This window comes from Syngnathus typhle, linkage group LG12 (assembly GCF_033458585.1).
Source record: "Syngnathus typhle isolate RoL2023-S1 ecotype Sweden linkage group LG12, RoL_Styp_1.0, whole genome shotgun sequence".
In the NCBI taxonomy this organism is placed as follows: Eukaryota; Metazoa; Chordata; class Actinopteri; order Syngnathiformes; family Syngnathidae; genus Syngnathus; species Syngnathus typhle.
Genome location: NC_083749.1, coordinates 8,804,345 through 8,830,852, shown reverse-complemented (window position 1 = coordinate 8,830,852; position 26,508 = coordinate 8,804,345). Strand labels below are relative to the sequence as shown.

General features: G+C 38.8%; 1 protein-coding gene and 1 non-coding gene across 2 annotated transcripts; both read left to right on the top strand.

Moving 5' to 3' along the window:
• Nucleotides 1-30: 30 nt before the first annotated feature.
• Nucleotides 31-24,554, top strand: LOC133163364 (protein Niban 2-like). Its single transcript, XM_061293170.1, has 14 exons — nucleotides 31-287; nucleotides 6,014-6,144; nucleotides 8,161-8,289; nucleotides 8,385-8,490; nucleotides 8,661-8,828; nucleotides 16,579-16,694; nucleotides 18,352-18,456; nucleotides 18,548-18,710; nucleotides 19,491-19,678; nucleotides 19,754-19,909; nucleotides 20,100-20,213; nucleotides 20,343-20,450; nucleotides 21,280-21,391; nucleotides 22,511-24,554. Exons 1-14 carry the CDS (start codon nucleotides 233-235, stop codon nucleotides 23,377-23,379), a joined length of 2,520 nt encoding a protein of 839 aa, XP_061149154.1. The 5' UTR covers nucleotides 31-232; the 3' UTR covers nucleotides 23,380-24,554.
• A 1,528-nt stretch (nucleotides 24,555-26,082) lies between these two features.
• LOC133164549 (U2 spliceosomal RNA) lies at nucleotides 26,083-26,273 on the top strand. The gene has a single exon (XR_009717044.1). It is a non-coding gene; the product is annotated as a U2 spliceosomal RNA (small nuclear RNA).
• Nucleotides 26,274-26,508: the final 235 nt, after the last annotated feature.

Here is a 26,508-nt window from a genome sequence, read left to right as displayed (position 1 = left end):
GCCGCCAGGGTGTTGCCACTCCGCCCAGTGCTCGGAACAAAACGAGCGGAAACAGCAGCCGCAGCAGCGCCGAAGCTTCGCGACTCTCTCGTGAAGACGTTTTAGCTTTCGCCTTCGGGCTTAGGCCGAATAATTGTGTTACGATTTGGGAATCTAGTTGCACTCGCACCGGAATTTACACCCCTGCAACCAGTTCGGATTGTGATCGAGTCTTGGAGGTTCTACTGCAACCATGGGGGACGTGGTTTCCTCTCACCTGGATGAAGGCAAGCGGGAGATGATTACAGGTATGAGAGGAGGGTGTGCCTCAACAACACCCTCTAATTTGGCACAAAGCCCAAACTGGAACGACATTTTGGTTTGAGTCGCATTTTATTTGCCAGCAATTAGTCCTGCCGTTGCTCGTCGCTGTACAGTGTAACCCATAAGCAATGTCAAATATCTCAAAACACAAATGCACCGGTTTCTTCGTTACTTATTTAATTACTTTTGCTCATATTATGCCGCCCAAAATAGATTATCAATAACAATCATTAGTTGACGAGGGAATCGACATAATTGCTCGCAAGTGTCACCCACCACCACTTTACCCCGCGTCAGTAGAAAAACATCCCATTTGATCACAGCGGAGTATTCTACTCAAGCTTAGGAAAGAGTTGTTTTGCCCAATGAGCTGCTGGCCCTCTTCCCAGACATAATAAGTAGGTTTTCCCAAAAGCGAGTATGTTTGTATAAATTGGTAGTGGCTGCTATGTATTTGAGTCTCAGATTCCTCCAGCCTCCCACTGACGTGTGGATCCGTAGATTGCGCAGAGGAGACGTGTCGAGGCCGGTGTCTTGACTTCTATCTAAACACTCTCCACTGAAAAGAGCGAGCTGGGCAAAGGCTCATTTTGCTCGTCATTTTTTTAACTGTGTACCGTAGATAGGAGTCGTTCGTATGTCTAGTAGATATAACCCACGAGTGTCAAACGCAAGGCCCGGGGGCCAGATACGGCCCGCCACACCATTTTATGTGGCCCGCGAAGACAAATTGTGCATCAAATTTGTGTCATTACTAGAATTGCAAATTGCCTTCACTTTTAATAATATCCTCTTTTTTTTCAATATTTGACCAGTTTTTACTCGTCTGGTTTGAAAACGACTTGTCAGTTTGTTTTGTAGCTTTTACTGTATATAATATGAGGTCATCATACATTTATTTGGGTTGACAATCATAATGGCCCTCTGAAAGAAGCTGTGACTACAATGCGGTCCGCGAAAAAAACGAGTTTGACACCCCTGATATAACCGCTAGACATATGAGGACATCGGTTACTCGACAGAATACGTGAAACATGATGCTATGTGGACTCGAAGCTGTTGAAAAATTATTGAATTCTGCATTTTCAAAGGCAAGCTACAGGATGACATTTGGGGACTACTACACAAAGCTGACCTTCACATGGCAGGCTGACTCCTTTCTGGATGAGTGCCCACATTCACAATCTCTTGAATCTCGTGAATTGTGCTCATACCAACATATAGGCCGTTTTTGCCTTGACACTACTTTTCCTCTTCTCTGGCACTCAACTTGGCTCAGTTTTGCAAGGCTGGACAAAACAGAAAACTGCAAAAACCACACTGCAGTGAATTAGTCAGAAAGAGCCACGCTCATTGCTAAAAAAAAACAGCAATAGATGAGGAATGAGCATCTCCTGTATTTACCTCTCAGCAGGTGACTGAAGGTCACCATAAAATTTATTTTCAGAAGTGTCAGAGCAATGGAGACCTTGGACTATATGGTCGGAATACCTCAAGCTAAGAAAATAGTGTCAGTATTTAATGTAAATTCCAGTCATGCATCATCAGGTGCCGCAAAGGTGAATCTCGTCGACCAATGAACGACGTGTATTAGTAAACATCTCCCATAATGTATGATTGTATCGGAATGACCCGCTTTTAGTTTCAAAAAACAATACTTGATAGTGCATGCTTTTGTGAATAGAAAAGTGAAAATTGTCAGTAGACCGATGTTTAGCTGTTCAGTGAAAAAACACACCTTTCAACCTGAAAATGCATGGACAAAGAGATGAGAAGAAAATGAGTTCAATCAGTTGACCTTGCATGCATCCATTTTACATACTGTGTACTGAATGTAAAATATATTGAAGCAAATAAAATAAAATAAAAAAAACTGGTCTGAGGTATCTGTTGTGGCACTGAACCCAACGATGGGCTCTCAGAAATACTGAACACAATTGCACGCTCTCTAATGGCTTAAACAGGTTTTGTAATTATGACTTCTACGAATCTAATTTGCTGCCCAGATCTTGTTGATCCTCACAAACTGTTTTTATGCATCTCATAAAAATAACAGCAATCAACCCATTTGATTCACACTAATTGACTTTGGGACCAAATTATGTCAGACCCCCGTATTATGTTTTTTCTTGGTTTTCATCCAACTGTGAATAGATTGTCTCAGGTGACATTTGTTGTTGATGGTCAAAAGGCGTTGCCTTTACTGGAAGTTGATCTAGGAGCCAGACAAACTATACATACTGTAAGATGGAACTTTTGACATCCATTTGAGAGGACTGACACCGTTAATGTATGATTCTGATTCGCGTTAATGGTTTGGAGTTTCAGCACCCTTTTCTCTTTGGCATTTGACAACCTGCAAATGTTTGTTTCCATGAGTATTTTTAGATGCCATTGTGATGTGGCGTGGAATGAGAATTCATTTGATGTATTTGTGTGTGCAGATGCGTTTTGTCTCAGATTACAAAAAAATGCAAATTATAAATGAATGTAGATAATAAAATAATGTTTTAAGAAGAAGAGAAATCTACAATTTGACCCTTTAAACCACCACCACCACCACCCACTCCTTACTCTTTGCTTAACTTTTGCGCTGCCTTTTTGACTCCATATGGTGTGTATGGTAACTCCTAAGGGCACATTACTGTGTGATCACTATGAAAATGGTAATTATTTTGTGTGTAAGAGAGCAGGGACGTGCAGTTAAATGGGCATCAATTATACATTGCCTTTTGCTATTCGCTGGCTGGTCATTTCTCGATACCCCGTGAATTGAAGGGATCGACTAAAATGTTATGTACCCCCAGAAAATAAGGGTTAAGACAAAATTAATTAAAGTGTTATGTTTTTGACTGTCTGTGGACGAGAGAAGGGAGTGGAAGGGAGCATGAGCTGTGCAATGTATCAGAAGCGCCATAAAAAGGGCAGGCCAGTAGCAATCTTGAAGATTGATCCCCTTCGCTCAGCTAAGCTTCGCGACACTAGTACGCATGACACTGCTATGATTCAGTCTCACCTAAATTCTGATTTGGTGTTAGTTTTTAATGGAACCATTTGCATCTTGATTTGCGCTACCATTGTTTGTGCATGATGAATGATCACAAAGTCGATGCTCCAGATATGACACAGGATTTCTTTTTTTCGTGTGTTTGTGCGTGGCCAAAATATACCTAAAACATGATTTTTAGCCATGAAATGTATATGCTGGGCAGATAAAACACTGATTTGGAGTTTAAATCATTCCAAACAACTTGGGTGATTCATTCATTTGTTCTTGCTGTCGAATCACATTGTCACAGGATGATCCTCCCATGACCCCACAAAACACTTGCAACACACTCGCATGTTAGCTCATAACGTTGTCATCAGAAAGTTCGAATAGCAGAATTCAGTCCTAGGGATACATGCAAAGTTACCACCAAACAAGAAAAAGGTCCTTGGTTGGTTTTGAATAATATACAAATGTAAGGTACACGTTACCAAGTGTATTACAATATTTAAGACTGTATTGTGTCAAATGGTTAACACCAAAACAACACCTAGCTTCACGAAAGCTATGATTTTCAATTCATATTGGTCATTGTGTAACCAACAAGGTCAGAGTTGGTTATGGTTCTGTCAGTTTACATTTCTAAGGCAGCCTGCCGACTCTTATGGGTAAAAGCTGCCAGGCGTAAATAAACCAACCATTTAGTAGTCTCGTGAAATTCCCAATGGCCACAACTCACCTGAATGAAAGAAATGTTTTTGCTCTCCTTCTTATATGGACCAGACACTTTCTGAAGAAAAAAAGACATGTATATAAAAAAGAATGAACTACACAGAATAAATGACTCATTTTATCATCATCATTTCTGTGGCATTGGTTCCCTATACCTGGAATGTTTTACAAAAAGGGCAACTAGTGGAAAATACAGAGTTATTACAGTTTTGGGTGAGTAATAATACATAGACTTAGTGTTCTCAAACCTTTTTCAGGATATGGATAGTCTTTAGACCACATAAGCAGTATCCCAGTATAGTATTTTCATCTCGGTAACAAAATGCACCTAGACTGGTCCCCTTGAACTACACAACACACACCCATTGGAACAAAAATAACCTTCCCTGAGAGCTATTTGTGTCATTCTCAAATCTTTTTTGAGCCATATAGTCTTTGAATATTTTGACCGTACTAAATATAAAAACACACGATGCATTTATTAAGTTCTGGTTTCACTTTTTTTCTTTGACACATTCTTGTCACATCAGTGCTACCATGTCAGCGCTTTGCTTCCTGCTCTCCAACTTCAGGTCAACTCCCTTTTTCCTTTTGTCCCGTCCATAAACATATCACAGTCAACACTGTCTGCTGCCGACAGAGCCAAATACGTCGACTCACTTTTCCAGCACCGGAACGTGGGAAAGACGCACATCCCCTCCGATATTTTCTTGGACGGAGTGTTGAGGAAAAAGAATTAGGAGGAGTAGAACTAGGTCAGATAGTGGGGAGACCATTATACAAGAATGGAAACTAATGGGTTTTGATTGATCTATAGAGGAAGACACTGCTTTAAATCAGGTCTGCAACTGACAATGACTATTACCGTATTTTCCGCACCATAAGGCGCACTTAAGTCTTTAATTTTCTCAAAAAAAAACGCAAGACGTTACCTTTTACATAGATCGGGGCAAAAAAACAATTAGAGGACTGTACGTAACACGTTGAGCATGTACTTCCGCCGCCATAGATAAATAAATGCTATCTCTTGTGCAAAGAAAACAGCATTAGGACCCTCTAAAATGGCATAGACAAAGAGACATGCTTATGAGGCACTATTCAAGCTTCCTGGAAAGCTGGGATCATTGCCGAAGAGCACCGTGACAACGACGAGACAATGACGAGGGAACTTGGCATGTTTAATGGCGAACTTGCCCAACTGTTTAATTTGGATACAGAAGTTGAGAACTTGGACTGATTTGCGTATGAATATTGATTAACAATAATGTGACTACAGTAGAGTACATGGTTAAACAATAGAATAAAGCACAACCGAACTCACTGTCTTGCTCCTGTGACGTTTTTTTTTTTTTAACCGTAAGTCATGCCATACATGCGCCCTATAATGCGGTCCGCCCTATGTGTGGATTAAATACAAAATAGACCCTGCAGTGAGTCTGCAACTGGAAGTGCCACATTTACTTTGCTATCCAAGCTCTACAGTGACGACTTAACATTGTCTCAAAGTGTCATTTCTGTAGTGTTGTCCCATGACAAGATATAATTTAAACATTGCAGAAATGAGAGGGGTCTACTCACTTTTATGATAATATATATATATATGTATATATATGGCCTGTGGAATAATTGGAACTGCAACTAACGATGAGTCTGATGGTGAAAGTGCTGGAGTGGGCGGCGGCAGTCAAAAAACAAAATCCCGGACAATTTTGAAATTCCCTCCGGACATTTTTTTCGGTCTCAAAAGTAGGACATGTCCAGGAAAAAGAGGACGTCAGGTCACCCTAAACTGGAGCTATAATAGATTCAAACAAGCCAACATGCAAAAAATGCTTGAGAGGTTTGATAATACCTTTTTTTTTTTTTTAACTTAGTTAAAACGAATCCAGTATTGAAAAAACATTTGCAGTACCCTCATACTGTCTGTTGATGCGTTGTCAGTCTTTTACATTCCCCACTGTATGTTTGTGTGTCTGTTTTCACCTGCAGCGAAGACTGGAGATGTGATGAGACAGTTCAGTGAAGTCTATAAGCAACAGTACACCGTCGCTCTCTTCAACTGCGTCCGCTACGAGATAGAAGGAGGTGGTGGGCCTCAATCACAGTTGCTCCACAGAAAGGCAAGTTTGTAAAGCAGTTTTCTGTCATAACCGCAAGGAAAGCCTCTAACAACCAGGCTAATTAAAGGCTATGCAGTTAAACAGCATTCCCTCATGAGTGTAATGTTGTTCCAACACTACGCAGATGAACTCTTTATTATCCTGTGATTACATACTATATTCTGCACAATGTTTCCCAGCATATAGAAATTGTCATATACACACATTGCAAGAGACATGTTGAAAATTCTGCCTTTACATAAATCTTAATGCTTAATTTGTAGTTGTGTGAAACCTTGACAGATTCCATATTATTTTCAGTGATAGCTTCGGATACATAATTATTTTTTTCCTTGACCATGCTCCTACCTCAAAATGAATCGAAATGCTATTAATTTTTTCCAGCTTGCTACCCAAAACCTCAAGATTTTTAAAAAAAAATTGTTTTAGAGACAAAAATGCACTGAACTATTGTATGTTGTAAAATCATAAAACAATTACATAATTAAACACATTTTTGTCACCCCCTTGTCCTATAATTGTGATCCCCATTCTGGTTGTGTCCCTTGCCCAACAGGGGTACAATAGCAGACCGACGGATATAGTGTGCTGGAAACTCAGCTCCTCTCTTATCTGTTCAGTACAACAATATTAGCCGTTCTTTGCAGGGGAGAAAGAATATACTGAGTTTGGTAGTTGTTTGTCTACATGAGTTGCAACACTGCAATGCTTTTCCCATTTAAAGTGATAGAAATGTATGCAAACCCAATTGTCAAATGAAAAAAATAGGTTTACCTCTGTGAGATACTAACTCGTAAACATAAACAATCATATTACCTTTGCACACATGATAATACACAACATCACAACAAAGCCAAAAGTAAATACTTAAGACTGCTTTAGTCGGTCGAAGTCCTGACAGATATTTTTTAGGTGTTTCTAAATTGTAAAATATTCCACTGTATACTTTTAACACTGATGTGATTTGTTAATAATTTCAAGAATATAAAATGTCTTTTACGTGGAACTTGCATAAAAAAATAATACGTCAAATTAGTCCAGATGATAAAGCAAGTATGTCCTTGCTCAGCAGCGTGACTCATAAGCCACACTAACTATCTTGAGATTTTCTTTTTTTATATGAAGATGAGGAACAAAAAACGAGTTGCCGGGTGATTTATCAAAAAAGACCCTGACAGAAAAATGTGACAGAACTCATTCTAATAATTATAACAGCCATCCAAGTCCTCAATCCAAAAAGTAGCCTCTGTCCATCAAACTGCCAACACCATAATTGGCTGTTGGCCTGATGTTTTTTATTTTTTATTTTATATATAAAATCATGCTATTTTTACGAATAATGCAGTGAAGTATGCAGTCCTTTTACTAAGTACCTTTTCACATGGGGTGAGTAAGGTGGTTTTTTTTTTTTAGCTTTTAATAAGTAAATGCAATTAATTTTGAAAATGCAGAAACCATGAAACGGGTAGAAAGATTACCTTCAGTAGTGATCTCTCTTTAAAACAGCACTTTTTTTAATCATCATTTTGGTGTTTTGTCATGCATGCTTTTCATGCAGTAGAAAGTGGTGCACATTTCACACATAATCCGAGTTGTTGGAATTCTCTTGTAGTGTTTAATTCCTCATAATTTGAAGGACAAGTGTGTGTCCCCGTGACATCACCTACTCATACAGTATTAAAAAATCAAAGACAACCTAAAAGCTGTATCTATTGTCTTTTTGTTGTACTGATTCTTGTATACAAAAAGGAAATCTTGACAATTTCATCAGTCACCAGCATGCAGAAAGGTTTTCTGTCAGAAAATAGAGAATGTACATATAACTATATATTGGAAATGACAAAACCAACAATTTAGGTTGATTTAATTCAAGTGAAAAGAAAAACATAAATTTATTTTGTGTAGAACCATCCCAATCTTCTCCCCTCCCCTTCCTTCTACCCAACCAAGACTATGGGGTAAAAGCTTTTAGGGCAAGAAAAAACATGTTTAAGCTTTTCTTCTTTTTTATTTCAGGATCCTTTGGCTGGCCGTTCAATCTTTTCAGGGAATTTGTTCCAGTACCTAGAGGAGAATCGCAAATGGAGAAATCGTTTTGTATCAGTGCCGAACAACTATAGCATCAACCTGTATGAGAGCAAATCAGTGGGTTCACTTTTCTTGCAACTTCATCTAATTTGAGCTTGGTCATTACCATATGTAATTGTTTATTCTTTTTTTTTTTTTTTTTATTTCAACAGGCACATGAGCGGAGTCTACATCCCAAAATAACCATCAACTGTGCTGGCTACAAGGCCCTGACGTCCATTGAGGATTACATTGAACTGATTAACACCAGCCTTCCAGGTACATAGGAGACCGACAATCATCTCGTTCCTTTAGTGCTAGTAATAGCATAGCTACGTAGTTGGAACAATTGCTGTACAAAACCTGCGTCTATGATAAATCATTAACTAAACAGTGACGGCATGCTATTTGCCAATTTCTTAATTATTTTGTTGTGTACCTCGTTTTAGATGTCAAAGCCAAATTGGGCAGCAGTCCTTTTATCAGGTGTGCAACACAGTTCCCACTCATCCTATGGCACCCGTACGCCCGCCATCATTACTTCTGTGTAATGACTGAGAAGGAGCAGCAGAAGTGGCATGCCGTCTTGCAAGACTGCGTCCGGCACTGTAACAATGGTAAGGAAAAACCAGAAAAATGTCATTGTTCAAACATGCACATGACACCGTTAGCACTCTCAAATTAAAATGTACTGTAACCACCTATGGGAAAAAAGAGAAGACACTGGTGATTTTAGCAACAACAAAAGACCTGGAAGATAGTGGATAACACTGGTAAAGAAAAAAAAACCCTTCAAAGATGTTGACTAACTCAAGAACATTCTCCAGGAAGTAGATGTTTGTGAGTCAAAGACAACAAGCAGGAGAAGACATCATGAGACTGAAAAGTTCCCCGTGAGATGTAAACCATTGGTGAGTGTCAAAAATAGGAAAGCCATATTAGAGTTTTGCCAAACCTCTCAAAGAAACCCTTTTGTGGTTCTTGAAGAACATCCTGTGGACAATTGAGGCAAAGATCCACTTCCACTAGAGTAATGGGAAAATGCGTATGGAGAAGTAATTGGCCATGAACCAAAACATAGGACCTCAATAGTGAAGCATGGCAAGGGTAATACTGGCTTGGGCAAGAATGGCTGAAAATGGAACTGGTTCCCTTCTGTTTATTGATGACGTGACCACTGGCAAAAGGAATTTTGGTGTGTTCCGTCCAATATTATCTGCTCATGTAGCATCACAGGATGGACAATGAACCTGCTCTCCAAAGTAACTAGAGTTTTTGAAAGCAAAGAAATTTAATGATCATGGTAGACCTTTATTCATCCCACAGCGGGGAAATTTACTTGACACAGCAACGTACAAAGTGCAAGAATTCAAGAAACAAGTGCCAAATGGATAAATAACAGACAAAGACAATTGCCACTAGTAGCGGAAGAGACGAAACACATGAACTTGGTATGATTAATGGCAAACTTGCTCAACTGTTTAATTTGGATACAGAAGATGAGGATTTTGATGGATTAACCCAAAGCGCCTTATGGTGCGGTAAATACAGTAAGTGAAAGTCTTTCAAACTCAAAAATGAGTGTGACGCTTGTAAAGTCTATATTTTTGACAACTGAATATTACAGTCATGCACAAGTAGTAATTAAAAATGTCCACGTGAGGTAAGGTAAACAGTACTTGCCTTTGATCTACTGCCTATCATATGCTTGTGTTATAAAAATGTCAGAAACACTTTGTGACAAACATGAGAGGTTTGAGTTTGTGGACAGGACACCGGTCAAAGTTCCTAATATTTCTGTGTTGCGGTTATGGTCACAGAGTGAAGAAAATGGCTGATGTTGCTCTCACTTTGTCCTCTTAACAGAATTAGGAAACAAAGTTAGGCGATGTCTCAGTTTAACAATGTTAGAAGCTGCCTTTGTACTGTTGTTCTTGGAATGAAAGTGGTTTACAATCAGTTAGTGATGCATGCTTTGCTAAAAAGGAATCTCTAGCTGGCTGCCACACTGTTGTTGTAAAGGAAAGAGGGAGTGGAGTCTATGCTCAGAACCAGAACTTCTATGGGTATGTCCAGCAATGGAAAAAAGACGTTAAAATGGAGTACTGAGGGGGTTTTTTTGTTTTGTTTTGTTTTTAATTAAATATGTCATAAATTATAAGCTGGACATCAGCAGTGATGGCACATTGGTCATGGACTATGGCTATGTCCAGCAGTGGAAAAAAGAAGTTAAAATGGAGTACTGAGGCTTTTTTTAAAATTTTATTTATTTAAATTAAATGTGCCATAAATTATAAGATGGACATCAGCAATGATGGCACTTTGGTCAACTTAAGTTCAGAATACTTAGTGCCTTGTAATTATGAAGAATTTTATTAGTGCCAACACAACGTGGTACTTAAAAGTCTGCGCTCATTTATTATTTATAAAACCTATTCCCAAGCTAATACTTAATCTTAGAGGGATAGTAAATAATACATTTTCTTAAAAAAAAAAAATTGTGATCTCCAACGATTTTTTCCACGGTGCCAAGCAAAATGCATTTTGGTGCCCCATTGGTATGTGCATTTTATTCAATTGAGGTAATTGCCCACCAATATACAAATGAGCACTTTGCAACATCATAGATAAACAACATCTCATTCACCAACACCAGCCGCACACAGTTTTAGGGGGTGCAAACAAAAAGCTAAAAAATGCTGGTGTGAAATTGGCACTAATTAGTGAAATCTTTATTTAGCATGTGGTCGCATTGCCAGAGCAATTTGGGGGAACAAGACATTCATCTATCCTTCCGGCATCCTCTCGATGGCATGTAGTCCTGATGCAGTTGGGATACTACACAATACTTGCTCTCAGTATTTTTCTTCTAGCAGAAACTAATTTGATAATAATGCAACACACTGACTGCAGTAGTACACACACCAATGAAAATCTAGCAATTAAGTAACCTAATTCACAAAAACTCATCGTTAGTCAAGTTAGTCTAATCATAACAGACACGATATAGATGTTTGTTGTGTAAAGGGTATAGTATTCATTTATGTTGAGCACTGTATACAAGCATGAGGTTTTACTGTACATGCATGGAGCTGTGAAGACACACCTTAACACCAACCAGCGATTCCGATCAACGCTCAAAGGCTTTCTTCATAGTAGCTAATATTTAACTTATTAGAATAGATCTTGATGTGTGCCAAAGGTTACAGTGAAAACTTAATTCTTATTTAGTAAATGGTTATCTTTTAGCTTCAAATGATGCAAGAAATAGAAGGAAAATGTGTTGGGGGGTTTTCCACTTCATAATCTTATCTCAATATTTGCATATGCAGTTGGGTACATACCCCAAGTGCTGAAACGAGTTATGTGGCATTTTTCTTTTAAAATTCTAACAATTTCAGAATAGCCCAATTTGGTTAGGGAGGAATTAACGTTGACTTTAAATACACATACCTGAAAGCATCCCGAAAAGTGGAATTTTCCTTACGCCATATTGATGCATTCCTATCCCCAAACCAGACGTAGGGTGTAAACGTGTTAGAAGAACAAGAAGAACAACTAGTGCATACATTTTGGCCAAAAAAGAAAACCAGTCCCTGCCTGGACCCAGCCTTGTTCAACCTTTTACTTCTTAACACGTGTTTGGGCATGCTCACTTAGTTCCTGATTTACATTCCATCTGTGAGCCTGGGTTTCAAGAACATGTCATGAGGAACCCAGACAGTGTTGGTCTTTCACGATAGCAATGGCATGCAGAGGTTAATTGCATCACTGTGAATTGATGACGTTCATGGCTACACGTTAACAAGCCCAGTCTCACCTTTGTCATTTTACAGAAAAAGAGACTTTTCCCGGAGGTCATAAAATTGCTTTACGGATATGACACCTGCCCTCTATGCAGGCAATTTAAAAATGTGTTTTGATTAGCTCAGTGCACCCTGTTTTCTTCAAGGGAACATCAAATTTTACAATCCAAACCTTGCCTCTTTTATTGCAGATGAGGCAAAAGCGTATAGTAGGGCAACATTGACGTTGGTAATGAAATAAATCCAAGCTCTAGCACTGGCTGTGTAGTCTCAGTTTTCACACACACTAATTTTGTAGCAAAACATTCGGCACAGCTTTTCCAAAGCTATCATACATGATGCACGAGTGAGTGAATTCTTCATAGGGAATCAATTAACAGCTACAGACCACATGAGTAAGCAAAAACTGTTTATGCAGGGCAGTTGTCAGCTGAATACAAAAAAACGACTGGGATGCTTAATGAGTTAAAAATAACTCAAATACACTAGAGGCCTTAATGATTTGCACAGTGCCATGTAAATCATTTCTGCTCAACAGTGACCTCATCGCCCGGAAAGCTGGGGTTTATGTGTCACTATGAATGTACACCACAGAATTAAACCATGAGCTGACCTAAATGTGCGCCTTGGCAGTAGACTCATGGTAGAGAGCACGTACAAGTACCAAAAAAGGATTTTGAATTGATCATATTGTACACATCATTAAAGTATGGGGCTTTCTGAATTATCAGGAAAGAAAGGGCAAATTGTAAAAAGGTTTAACTGAGTTTGCCCTATATTGTAGAAAAAAAAAAGGTTTTGCATATAAAAACGGCACTTGTGTAACTAGATATGTTAAGTACGATGTGTTTTGGAGATCTCATTTACTCATGCGTTACGTTGCTAACCTTTAAATATGACTTTTCTCTGAGACCAACATGAAATAGTTTGGTCTCAACTCTGATGAACCAGGGTCTCATATTTGCAGTTAGAGGCACCTATGAGTTCCCACGGGCCTCCAGAACACCATCAATTACAGCCAACACTTCTCCCCCTTCTGCTATTTAAACATACTTGCTTTCCTTGTGCCTTTGCATACAGATATCCGAATACATGTAAAGCATTTTAATGTACAGTATTTGTATAAAGACCACTGCATCTCAGTAACATCTAGACACAATTTTGGTACCCCTCTGTTAATGAAATAAAAAGACTCAATGGGCTCTAAAATATAATCAAACGGATTATTATTCCCAATCTTTATTTTGGGTTGGCCCTTAAGTGGGCATTGCGTGATATGAACAACTGTTGTGGAAGCTAGCTTGACTTGGCTGGCTTGAGCGCAGTCGAGCGTGTACCACATGAGAACCTTCCCTGCATAGGCCGACAGTTGTGGGGTGGTGTGGCGGTGGCTAGCCGGTGACAAGGTGGGTGGGCTTGGGCAGCCATTTTGCTGTATGCAAATTATAAAAAAAAAAGCAAGACTGGAATTTGCCACAATTCATAACGACAAAACGTCGAAGAGCATTTACTTTGGATGTATGATGTACCGTAATTTTCGGACTATAAGTCGCACCGGAGTATAAGTCGCACCAGCCATAAAATGCCCAAAAAAGTGAAAAAAAAACATATATATGTATATAAGTCGCTCCTGAGTATAAGTCAACCCCCCCCCACCCTAACTATGAAAAAACACGCGACTTATAGTCCGAAAATTACGGTACTGTGTATATACTAAAACGGGAGCTTTTTGGCAAGGCCCAACAAATTCTGTGTTCACAGACATAAAATTAAAAAATAATAAGAAACAAGACATTGTCTTTACTGTAAAACATGGAGGAGGCTCAGTTATGTTCTGGGTATGCTTGGCTTTTTCTGGAACAGACCTCCTTGAATCTGTGCACAGTACAATGCAATCTCAAGACTATCAAGGCATTCTGTCTGTCGAGAAATGTGCCAAAAACATTGGTCTCTGTCAAAGCTCTAAGGTCTTCCAACAAAATATTAATCCAAAACACACAACTAATAACATACAAGAATGACTACCAGCAAGACATTAGACTTTTCTCAAGTGGCCGTCTATAAGCCATAAATTCTTTTGGTGTCGAAACATGCTGTCTGGAAACATCTGTTTGTTTTGGTTGTGAGTAATTCATTTCCTAAGATAGGGGTATCGAGAATTTTGTCCACGTTTGTACAGCATATGGGCTCGGTTCATATCATTTTATGTATAGATCATTTTTAGACTCATGAGGTATTATTTGAACCATTTGATAAAACATGAAGGACATCGGACCTAGATGATCACAATTACTGACCCCTGATCTATGGTATTATTGCAGTATAGTACAGCAGTGTACTTTGTCATGCTAACAGATCCTCAAAATCATATGGTTGATTTATTTACCTACACTTGAAGAGATAAATATCAGAAACACCTCTATGAACACAAAAAATATATAATAATGTAAAGTTTATCAAACTAAGTTTCACATGTATGTACAAATACTTTAAAGCCTTGAATTGATTGTTTAGATAATCTTAGATAAGCTTAGATAAGGCCGTTGTCTAGTGACTTTGAAGGCCTGGGAATTTTTTGTTAAATAGATCAAATAGAGTGCAGTGAGCCCGGCAAGTAGGGAAATACCTCCAAATTTATGCCGTGGTAAGTGCTGCCACATGTTCTATTTATACACAGTGTACACACAGTCACTGCAGAGGAACTGTATAGTCTAGTGGTTAAACTGTTTGGCATGGGGACCAAAAAGATTATTAGATGTAAAAAGACATGGCTTGTCAGGAATAAGAAAAAACACAGGATTGGGATTAAAGAATCCTACGTCAATACTTATGATACTCCATTTGCAACCATAATTATGAACCAAAGCATAACCAAAGATAATATTTGAATTTTTTTGTTACAGCTTGTTAAACCAATCAAACTTTATAAAGACTGAGCTAAAACAGGTCGACCTGTACCTGTGCATCACGTACCTCACAATTTGGATACCGTCTCAATTTGTCACAAAGCAATAAATTGGGCTTTCACAAAGTCAACTGTGGCGCATGTTTCCTTAAGTTAGAGCGAAACTTCAAATGTTTCTGTTTCCTCTTCCTGCCTCAACTTCACACATCATCAGCTATTTTCCCAGGTTCAGAAGGTCAAGTAGGGCAAAGTTTTCAATTATTACGCCCCCCCCTGGCATCCCACCCCCATTTTCGCTGGTATTTAAAGGCGTAGACCTGGCAACATGTCTGATTTATTCTTCTAAGTCTCAGTCTAGCATTTACATGTAAAATTTACCCAAGATCATCGTCCACTGGCCCCTTTCACCCATCACTGCAAAATTATCAGGGAGGGGCAACTTCCTGTCTGGCTCACACTGCCCCCTCCTACCAACAATTCCTCACTCACTTCCTGACTTTGTCAGCCTCCTCTAAGTCAAAGACCTGGAATCACAACACTGGCTTGTTCATAGTTTGAGGTAAAGTTTTAAGTGACAAGTGACAAAACAGAATCATAAGAGCAATTTGCCAAAAATAAAAATGTTAGCTCTTCTTACGTCATCTTACACAAGATCTTATTTAAAGAGAATAATTTCAATAAAGGTGAGCTACTAATCACAAAGTAATTATCAATGTCTGGCTCCGAGTTTTATATCCTGTGGTCTTGATGGCTTTGTTGTTGTTTTTTTACATTAAAGCCAGTTCAATCTCGCTCATCATATCAACATAATCACATGACAGTAAGTAACTTCCTAAAAATACAGCAATCTTGCTGTTTTAGCACAGCTCCTGACGTTCCTGTCACTTGGGTGGTTGTGTCAGTAACCATGTGACTTCTGTCACAAACAAAAAAAGAATCTTCCTCTTTTGAGGAATATGGCAAACATATGGTTGTTTAGACTCTTGAGACGCAAAGATTCATCTTTGTCATCTCCTATAGAAAATTCTACAAATGGCCAGGTACTAAATGCAATTCACAGCCAGAATGCAATTATAGACATTCTCTCACGCCACAATAAATACATGAAAATGTTTTTATTCATCTTTTCAAGAAGTAAGGTGGTTGCTTAAGTGTGCACACCCTTTTATACCTGGGACCTGGCTGTGTTCAGAAATAACTAATCTGCTGTCTCTCAACTAACGTTAATTGGGAGATGAGCTGTTTTAATTGTTTTTTTGTCTTTGGGTTTTTTTCCAGGCTGCCAAACCTGACTATTATTCCAGCATTTTTTTGAGTGAATGAATGAATGAAACAAAGATTTAATGTTTTGGCAATTTTGCATAAAGGCCATGTTACCGCAGATATACATGGGCAAACACAGGATTTCAGTTGTTTAGTTGTACTTCCTCCTTTATAAAGTTAAAAATAAATAAATTATCTTAGTTTTTCATGTCTCAAAAACCTGATGTTTAAACAGGGGTCTGCAATAAATAGTCACAACTGGAAATCATCAATGCAATCACACCAAAGGAATCCTATTTGTCCTACTGTGATGATATTTGGTTTTCGCCTTCTTGTATTGGTTGATGCAATTTTCTTCACATACACAACGACCCTCTTCCCTACCATACTCAGGTCTCCCCGAGGACTGCACTGTTCAGACGCCAGCCTTCACTGACAGTGTGAGACTTCATAGACAAGCCAAAGGACATTATGGGACCTGGGACATGATGTGTGGAACTCCTCCACAGGTTAGGCGCTCTCTTTCTACTTTGATGACCTAACCCTGCGCTTGGCTGGCTTTTAATTATTCATTCTGCCTGCCTCCTTAAGGGCTTAAACACGTACATTACCAAAGTTTGAAAACTGTATGCTAGGATCACTGAATAGAAAATAGAAGGATTAGTAAGTTACACTGCAATCAGTCTTCTTACTGAAGTCTGATTTTTCTCCTTTCACCTTGAAGAAATATAATCCTTGTAGCAAGTATATAAAAACTCATCCATCCATTTTCTGAACCGCTTAGTCCCCACGGGGGTCGCGGGTCGTGCTGGAGCCTATCTCAGCTGTCATCGGGCAGTAGGCGGGGGACACCCTGAACCGGTGGCCAGCCAATCGCAGGGCAAACAGAGACAAACAACCATTTACACTCGCACTCACACCTAGGGACAATTTGGAGTCTTCAATCGGCCTACCAAGCATGTTTTTGGGATGTGGGAGGAAACCGGAGTGCCCGGAGAAAAAGTGTTTAAAAACTCATTAAATAAATTACTCCCATTTTACCACACCCAAGTCTAATTGATACTGAATGCCATTTCTCAACCTATCACCCTCGCCCCTGGCCTTGTTCACCTCAAATGACACATAAAACTGTATTAAAATATAAATACAAATGTTTTGGCCATACAAAAAAAAAGAAGGCATTTTCTTCTTCATGTGCCACTTCAGCAATAATAGTAAGACAAGAATGCATGAACACATGGATGTAGAAGATATCTGATTTAACAGCATGTAAAAGGTCACACGCATATTATGAAGTGGGTCTCTCTTTTCAATGAGTCCCTTTCAGTTTTCTAAGAGAGCTCCTGAATCACCCTGTGCTCATTGCTGTCACCTTTCCCTTGCTTATTGCATGTTCTGTGGCTTTAAGTAATGCTGTGTTTTAAGTTTAGCTATGTGCTGCTGATAGATAGACTGTACAGGTTTAGAAAAGATTGTGTGTTCTACCAAACACACTGTATGTACTGTTTCTTGTCATACAAACAAAATTTCCTGCTTGGTAAGATGTTCTTAGTTTTTAGGTTTTGGTAAGTAACAAATTTAGTTTAGTGCTTCTGAGTAGGCATGTTAACCCCACTCAAATACTTTTTGTAATACAAATCAGTATTACAGACTATGAAAATACAACATTTGTTTCCTAATGACTTACTCAAATCAACTTGTCTGTTCTTCAACCGTTTCTTTTGTTACAAAATGTGATCAATATGCAAAAATTCAGATCCACGTTCACGTGTGTTGATTAAATATTCTGCACATCAATTAGTTCTCTCGACATGCTACTGTTCAGTTCTCTGACATTATAAAAGGCAAATAATAGAGAATGGGTGAGCACACAAAGTAAACAAAGGAATATTATAAACAAGTTAATATTTCACTTTGGCCATTGTTCTTTTTGAACTATATAACATTATTTGCCAATACTGCAGATGGACATACCGAAGCATATTCAGAAAGCATTTTTCTGTAAAAGTGTGTATTTTGGTTTCATTGAGGCTGCCCCGCTCCCCACACATACCTCAAGCCAAAAAAAAAGGCTTGGAAGGCTATCTTCAAAATGATTGCTGCAATTGAAGCATTTGGGTTATTCAGCCATCATCACTTAACTCTAAATGTTTGTCCTATGTCCAGATTCTGGCAAACCTAGTGATGGAAGGTCTCCATCCTGAACTGAGAAATGCAATTGGTCCTCGTCTGAAAGGAAAGATGCAACAAAGGCAGAGAGATTGGATGTTTGTGAGTTCCCGTGAGATTATTACAATGTTGCGCAACCACAATGAAAGAGTGATAACATTGCTTATTATTGTCATAATAATGTTTTTTGTAGATCTCTGATGCAGTTTACAGGCAAGTTTTGGCCCAGACCACCAATGAGTATGATACTCTTCTTGACACCTGTAATGCTCAGAAGGTTCAGCTGGACACCAGGCTGAGAACTGACATGGACCAGGTCATAACATCTAAAGAACATGTCAGCAGTAAGATTCGAGGTAACTCAATTCACTGAGCCCCCCAATCCTCTCTATAACTTCACATGCTGGGTTTTTTTTAATGACAAAACAACATACCGGACGAGTATAATGATATAAATCAGTTGGTGCTAACTATGCTGTGTAACCTGACTTTGCCAGGCTCTAGTTAATGCTTCATTGGCTGTTGTCATGTGTGTATTAGTGAGATAACGTGGTGGATTTCTTGCATCATTGATCCTAAGCACGGGGAGATGGCTAGTCTGCAGACTGGAAAAAGATGTGTTTTTAAGTAATATCATTTGGACCTGAGCAAAATGCAGACAGTGGGAGTTTAATGCAACGTAACAAAAATGTTTGCATTTTTCCTATTTGAGAGGCATCAGTAATTGGAGAGCGTCACTGTTATTTTCTTAGGTCTACCAAAGCCACTACTTTTCAGGAAATCAACATAAAAACCAATCTTGATTCAACACACCACCCCATAATGATTAAATCGGTACAATCACTTCACATCCAAATCAGCCGTCCCGTCGAGACCCCAATCATAGATGTTGCGCAATTTTCACAGACGTTTTCAAAGGCCTTGGAGCCATGACCGAAGCAATACGTATATAAAACAATTTATAAACCTTGTCAGTGTTATATTACGGATTGAATTTGAAAAACTTGAAGCTTTAGCATTTGTCACACCATAGCGTTAAATGTCACAAAGAAAAGTACTAACCAGTTCCCGTGGCCTTGTTCAGGTAAGCAAATGATGTTTACTTGTTTTCTTTTGTGTGGCGCGGCTATTTGCAGCCCTGGTGTTACCCAAAGCTGAGTCTCTCCTGAAAAGGAGTGTCCAACCTTACATCAACTCCATCTTAGAGGCCCTAATGGAGCCTACCAGTCGAGGGTTTGCTGAGGTCAGGGATGTTTTCTTCAGGGAGGTGGTGGATATCAGCAAGAACTTGTTAAATGGAGGAGACAAAGAAAGACTGGGAGAGGTTAGTCATGATTTGGTCAGGGCACATTTGTTGCTTTTATGCTCTGTGTCATGCTGTGTCTATATTTCTTCTCAGCATATGGAGAGGCTCTCTATGCTTGCCTTCCACCCAGTCAAAATGAAGAGTTGCTATGACAACGTGGAGGAGCTAAACCTGGAGGGACTACAGCAAAGGTTCGAAGTGTCGAGCCCGTCTGTGTTTGTCAGCAGGGCTCAAATCCTCATGAGGGAGGTGAGAATCCAAGCTGCCTTTCTCCATGGAATGTTCACAGCTTGTCAATACCTAGTCAATACAGCGTCAGTGTGGCTGACAGCGGCAAACCTGTTGGTTGGCTGAGAAAATCTTCACAGTTGCCTCTTAGTGATGGCGCATGACATTTTAAACCACTGAAATACTTGTGGGGGTTTTCCTGTTTTAACAGCAAATGGACAATGCAGTACACACCTTCGAGCAGCTGCTGCAACAGTCTTTAGCTGGCCAGGGAGAAAATGACATGTGCAAAATCATCCAAGGGTGTCAGGACAGGGTGCTGAAGGTAAACTGACACGAACGAATACAGACATCCTACAGTGTAACAGATTGTTGAAAAAGAGCTTTCATAGTGATGAGCTGCATTGAGAAGAAAAAGATGGTATCGCAGTCTGTTACTCGTCTCTCCCTACAGAAGTATGATTACGACAGCAGCACAGTACGCAAGAAGTTCTTCAGAGAGGCTCTGCTCCAGATCATAATCCCCTACATGCTGCAGCAGCTCGCACCGTCTTGCGCTCCCGTAAATACTGCACTCTATTTTTACAATGGATTGTCTTTCTATTTTGCTTGTTGTATACTACATTATATTATCAAGAGTGTCATGACTCAACTGCTACATCCTCAAGTCAATTCAATTTGATGAACGTAGCACCAATTCAGTTATGATGCCGGCAGGCTTCAAAAATGATTTCACACAGCAATTAATGTTTTTTCTACTCCTGAAATATTTGTATTCCATTTAATCGTGTTGATGGTGACAGGCATAGGAGAGATAACTAAACGATCTTCCTTCTATTAGGCCTCAATCACTTTAAGCTTTAATGCTGCTAACCATGTATTGCTTTAGAGATACTTTTTTTTTCAAATTAAATGCTTTATAGATACCATTTCTTGCAATTAAATTCAAGATTTGATAGTTAGTGCTATTAAACCAGCATTGAAACAATACTATTTACAATAATATACTATAAGGTAGTGGTTCACACGTAGCCTCACAGTTGGTGTTGGGTTCAATTCCGGCTGCAGCCTTTCTGTGTGGAGTTTGCGTGCTTGCGTCCGTTTCCTCCGGGTTTCCTCCGGGTTTCCTCCGGGTTTCCTCCCGCATCCTAATCCCGATTGACAATGCCAAATTACCCGTAGGTGTGAGTGTGAATGCAGATGATTCTTCGTCTACGGATGTGTGCGCTGCAATTGGGTGATGTGGAGCCCAAAGTAAGAGTTGACTGGACTGGAATGGACTAGTAATAATGAGATATATAATGGTCCCAATGGAGAATATTAGACACAGCAGGCTTTTATTGAATGATGCTGAAATTAAATAGAAGAATCTGTGTCCACTTCCTTCACAGGAGCTTCCACGTTTTAAAGAGCTCATCTTTGCGGATTTCTCCCCTTTCCTTCTTGTGGAAAATATATTTGAGGAGGTGGTGCTGCAGTCTGTCACGAAGGACATAATGATGGGTAAGGAAAAAGGAAAGAAGATTGATAAATGAAATGTGTAGTTGTAGTTAGGAAAATCACCAAATGACTTGCTGGATTTACACGACAGGTCAAAGTTCCCAGTTTTTCATTTCAAGTGACATGTTTTCAAAATGTCACCGTTACATCCATTGAAAACATTAAATAACCTTCATCCGGAAACCTAAAATTACATATTAGCAACACTGGGCAGTAAGAACATGGAAGTAAACAATAATAAGAATACAGATGTTGACTTTATATATTAAATGCTAAAGATTCTAGTGTGACCCTTTCATGATTTTGTTTGCCACAGTCACATTTTTTTTTTACAATTCAATGATACCGATTTGTTTTTATTATTATTTAATTATATCTAATTTACAATAATTATATTTTAATGTGAACATTTTTGCTTTGATTTAGATTATCAGAGTATTTTTATTGTATGCAAACGCAGACGGCTATCTATTACTATAAAGTGTCTTGCATTTTATTAGGGCTGAAATTTAAATCCACATCCAAATGCGAATTTTAAAACATGACTAATTTAAAAAAAAGTGCTTAATATCAGCCACTCACTCACTTTATTTCATTTATATATTATTTATCTATTCACGTTATGTTTTATGAAACATAAAAATTGATAAAGCCACAGATTTGTTCGCATTATTGTAATCTCATTTATGACTTGTTGATTTTAGTTAACACCACACTTGTCAGATTTGTGTGACGTCATAGTGAAGTCATTGTATTTTAATTCATGGTTCATTTGTCTTTATTTTACGATAAGCCTAACCTGTAAAACCAGTATATGTATTGTAAAGCTGATATTCTTTATTATAATACTGATTCATGAATTGGTTTTGTTTGTTCAAAAATGACAAGGCAAATTGGCGTTGAAGAATTAATAGTATATTGAATCAAAATATTAAGGGTAATCCAATTATTTGTCAAAATCGTTCAGCCTTGTCACATTGGCAGATATCCCACATCTATCAGATTTTTATTTGATTTAAAAAAAAAAAAAACATTTGAATTGACATCCTTGAAGTGTAAATCCAGCCTTAAAGACTTGCCATGAATGTTATTTGTGACTCTGCATTCTTTTCCTATGTATAGCTGTGAAGGAAGCTGCGGTCCAGAGGAGGCACAATCTCTACAGGGACAGTATTGTAATGACCAACAGTGACCCTGACCTCCACGCTCTTGGCGAAAATCCTCCAGTGGACTGGTCCACCAAATTTGGCAACGGTCAACCAGAGGTTTCTCTAAGTGGTAGTGGTGATTTTGACGGAGATTCCGGAAAAAGACGCAAGCAAGTCGTGTCCATGATCCAGCTCGATGGAGTACCTCTACCCTATGAGTCCTGTTTGGAAGTTCCAGGGGTGGAGCTTATCCCCGAAGAAGATACCGTACAGTCCAATGATACAGAGGAGCAGGCACAGGGCAATGAGTGCAAGGACCCAAAATCTCCAGATAGTGTGGAGGAAATCAGAGATCTGATCAATCCAGTGATGGAAGTGGTACTACCAGAAGAAGCCAAAAGCGACGTGTCCAACAGCTCAGTACCAACATTGAGCTCCATCACACTGGAGGATGTAGTGCATGAGGAGATGAGCCAAGTCACTCCTTTAGTGGAGGATGTCCCCTTAAAATCTCCACAAGAGAAGAAATCACCACAGTCAATGCTCCAGCAGTTGGTAGGAAACAAGAAACAGGAAGACGATAAGGAGGAAGCGGCGATTAAGAGTGCTATTAACGAAATAGAATTAGCAGTACAGGAAGGTGACGGCGAACAAACTACGGTGGTTTGTGCAGCTAAAGCTGATCTGTCACCACAGCCACCATTGGCCACTGACTCCACTCCAAACGATCATCCTCAGTCTGTCAAAGATAGCCCAAAAAGCCAGGACGGTCTCATCGAACCTGTAGAAGTGGATATAGTTTTAGCGGCGGAAGACCACCCATCCGCAACACTCACTTTGTGAGAGACCAAGGTGTGTTGTATATGGACTCGCTTTGTATATTTTTCTTGTTTGATGTTGCACACCTCAACATCAATTTAATCCTTTGATGGAAATTGTCTGAGATGATTGGTTTTTATGTATGCAGTAATCCCCACGGACGCTTTCTTCATCTTTTGTGTATGGCAGTTGAATGCACCATATGGTGGTGGTGTTTTTTTGCTGTTTTTTTTAAACAATGATCTTCTGAACCCTGCTGATAATATTCCAGCCCGAAAAAAAAGCACCATTGGGGTCTAATGGGAGACTATCTAAAACATTAAGCGTTAACCAATTTCGCAATCACGTGTTTACAGGAATCAATCGATCTTCCTTGACAGCAGGGGAAGCTACAGCTATAATCCTTTGTATGTGTTTTGGCTACTACAGTTTTCCAAACTATTTTTGCAAGTGTTTCCATATTTATAATATAGTCTTTACTTAATGCGTGTTTTAAACGATTGCGTTCATAGTACTGGCATAATTTATGGGAGTTTTTAAACATTGTCGACTGCATGAACGTGAACATTATTGGCTTTTACATATCTCCATCTTCACTATAAGTACATTGGATCCAACTTTGCGGGTGTCTTCTTAAGCACATTTCCTTTTTTCATTCATTGGACTCAAAGGTTCAGTTTGCTCAACTCAAATAGGCCTTGTGAACCATGAATTTTTTTACCTATTTGTCACACGGAGATTGGGATGAGTTATCACAAATTGCAAATTACTTACTGCAGAAAAAGCTTTGTGAGTTTAATCATTTAGAGACGTTGAGAAACCATGACACATTGACATGAAACACAGTTAGTGTTGACGCTTTTTACACCTACCATAGAGGTCAAATATTCTGTTGTTAAAAGTTAGGGGTAGGGTGATCTGTTTTTATCTTAAATGCTGAGAAGAGAGTTGCAGATCCTTCTCTCTCTTTTATATTGCTTATGCTTTATTGTGAATCCACCTAGTGCATCATGGCACGTTTGTCAGAACATCTTTGTTGCTAGCATTTACATTGTTGAACTATATAATGCTTTCAATGGAGGGGCACTGACAACTCATTTATTTATTCCTGTACCTGTGTGGTTCTGCTTTTCCAGGTCTTGTCATCTTGAAATATGTACAAACAATTATTGATTAATAAAGTTATTTCCTGAACTCTGCTTTATTGTTCCATTATTTTCAGCATAATTTGTGTATTTTGGTTTTAAAATGCCTCCATGTGGCTGTTTTTTATTTTTTAATTACCAATATTGATGATCAGTTATTCAGACAGCAATTGCTTTATTGTTCCATTATTTTTAGCATAATTTGTGTATTTTGTTTTAAAAATGCCTCCATGTGGCTGTTTTTTTTTTATATTACCAATATTGATGATTATTCATACGGCAATTATAAACTGTTGAATTTGTCTAGCTCTTGTGGCATTATTTATTATCCCATAATCAACCTGACATGTCTTCACCCATCCGTAGTTTCTATATTCAGCTCACCTGGGGTTGATATTTAATCTTTACAATTAATGCAAAAGGAGTAAACAAAGAGCTGGTAAGGTGATGTCTATCTTGATTTTGGCTTTTCAGCGGCTGTCTGCTACCTCCAAATTTAACATGCAGTAAAAACGCAAATTTAATTAGCCTATTTTTAATTTTTGGTCAAATAAAAGACTATTTCATTCTAGTCAACATGTATTCTGAGTTTGGAAAAAAATATATATTTGCAGTCAATATTTGGGTGGACTGTAACTGAATAGGGGTGCCTAAAATAGGGTGACCAGACGTCCTCTTTTCCCCGGACATGTCCTACTTTTGAGACAAAAAATAATGTCCGGGGGGAATTTCAAAATTAAAAAAAAAAAAAAAGATATACGTCACTTTCTACCAAACAGGTAAGCTAATGACAATCACCATTTAGGGCCCACCCTAATTACCATTATTAACATCGTACGTGCGCTAGTCACACTGATATAACTTAAACTGACATTTGATAACAAATATGTACGCTATTTATTATCCTACAGCATATGTGAAAACGAGTTGCGAGTGTATTTCGCCTCCACCGCAATGGTGTCGCTCTTAATAACATTTCACTTAACAGGAAACAGGAAGTAGTGTGATTTGGCGTCTGGAATAAACTGACTGGTCATTATCGTCAAACATCGTTAAAATAGCTAAACTGTCTTTTTCTTGATGATAATTTATTTGTAAACTTCTACAAATGGCATCATCTGTCTTCACGCGATTAAACGAGATAACAGACTATATGTCGCTGGATCACGTGACCAGCGAGCTATAGCCGAACATTCTTTTCATTTGTAGCATGCGAAGCAACAGAATTGTCCTATTACAAGTCACCGTGTGTTTGTAATATTCGTGAACACTTGTAATTGGGTTCTTTGAGTGTCAAATAACATTGAGTGTCAAATAACATTGTATCTATGGTGGTCTTTTAATAAAGATAACTTTCATGGTGCTTTTTCATTGGACCACCATAGATCACGTGATTTGAAGAACCCAACAGTGACTCAATATTTATTTGTTTTTATAGGCCCCAAAACGGCACAACTGCCCTTGTTTCACTTAAAATGTCTTCGCGTGTAAATATGTGTTCTTTGCGTGAGGTGACGTTTGTCACTCTCACTTAAGGTTGTAGTGCTGGACATGACCTCGGCCCCGTTTTGGTATGTGTGTTATCGCTTCTCGGCCTTTTGGCTAAGATCAAGTGTAGTATCTGTTCTTATCAGTTTAATATCTGATACGTCCCCTATCCGGGGACCATATATTAAATTGATTTCTGGAACAGGGAGATGGAATAGGGGCTTGCTCCGTCCACTCCACGCATCGACCTGGTATTGCAGTACCTCCAGGAACGGTGCACCCCCTATACTTGTGAAAACAATAGTGCAGTTATGCAGCGAGGACACACCATAATATGTAGCAGCAGGCCATGTATAAAAGTAACGGAATCCTGACGAAACGTAATCAAAAACTGTTTTTCCTTTAAATTATGTATATACTCAATTTTGAACATGCGTGGTCATATCTTGGTCATTACTGGATTACATTTACCCTATATTATAGTGCTGTTTATAGTAAAATTGTGTATATTACAGTGGAC

Bases quoted from the DNA above. Each gene is read 5' to 3' on its own strand.
- LOC133163364 (XM_061293170.1), top strand. From the start codon at position 233: ATGGGGGACGTGGTTTCCTCTCACCTGGATGAAGGCAAGCGGGAGATG. The intron at 288-6,013 runs GTATGAGAGGAG...TTTCACCTGCAG, and splicing joins CAAGCGGGAGATGATTACAG to CGAAGACTGGAGATGTGATG. The intron at 20,451-21,279 runs GTAAATACTGCA...CTTCCTTCACAG, and splicing joins TCGCACCGTCTTGCGCTCCC to GAGCTTCCACGTTTTAAAGA.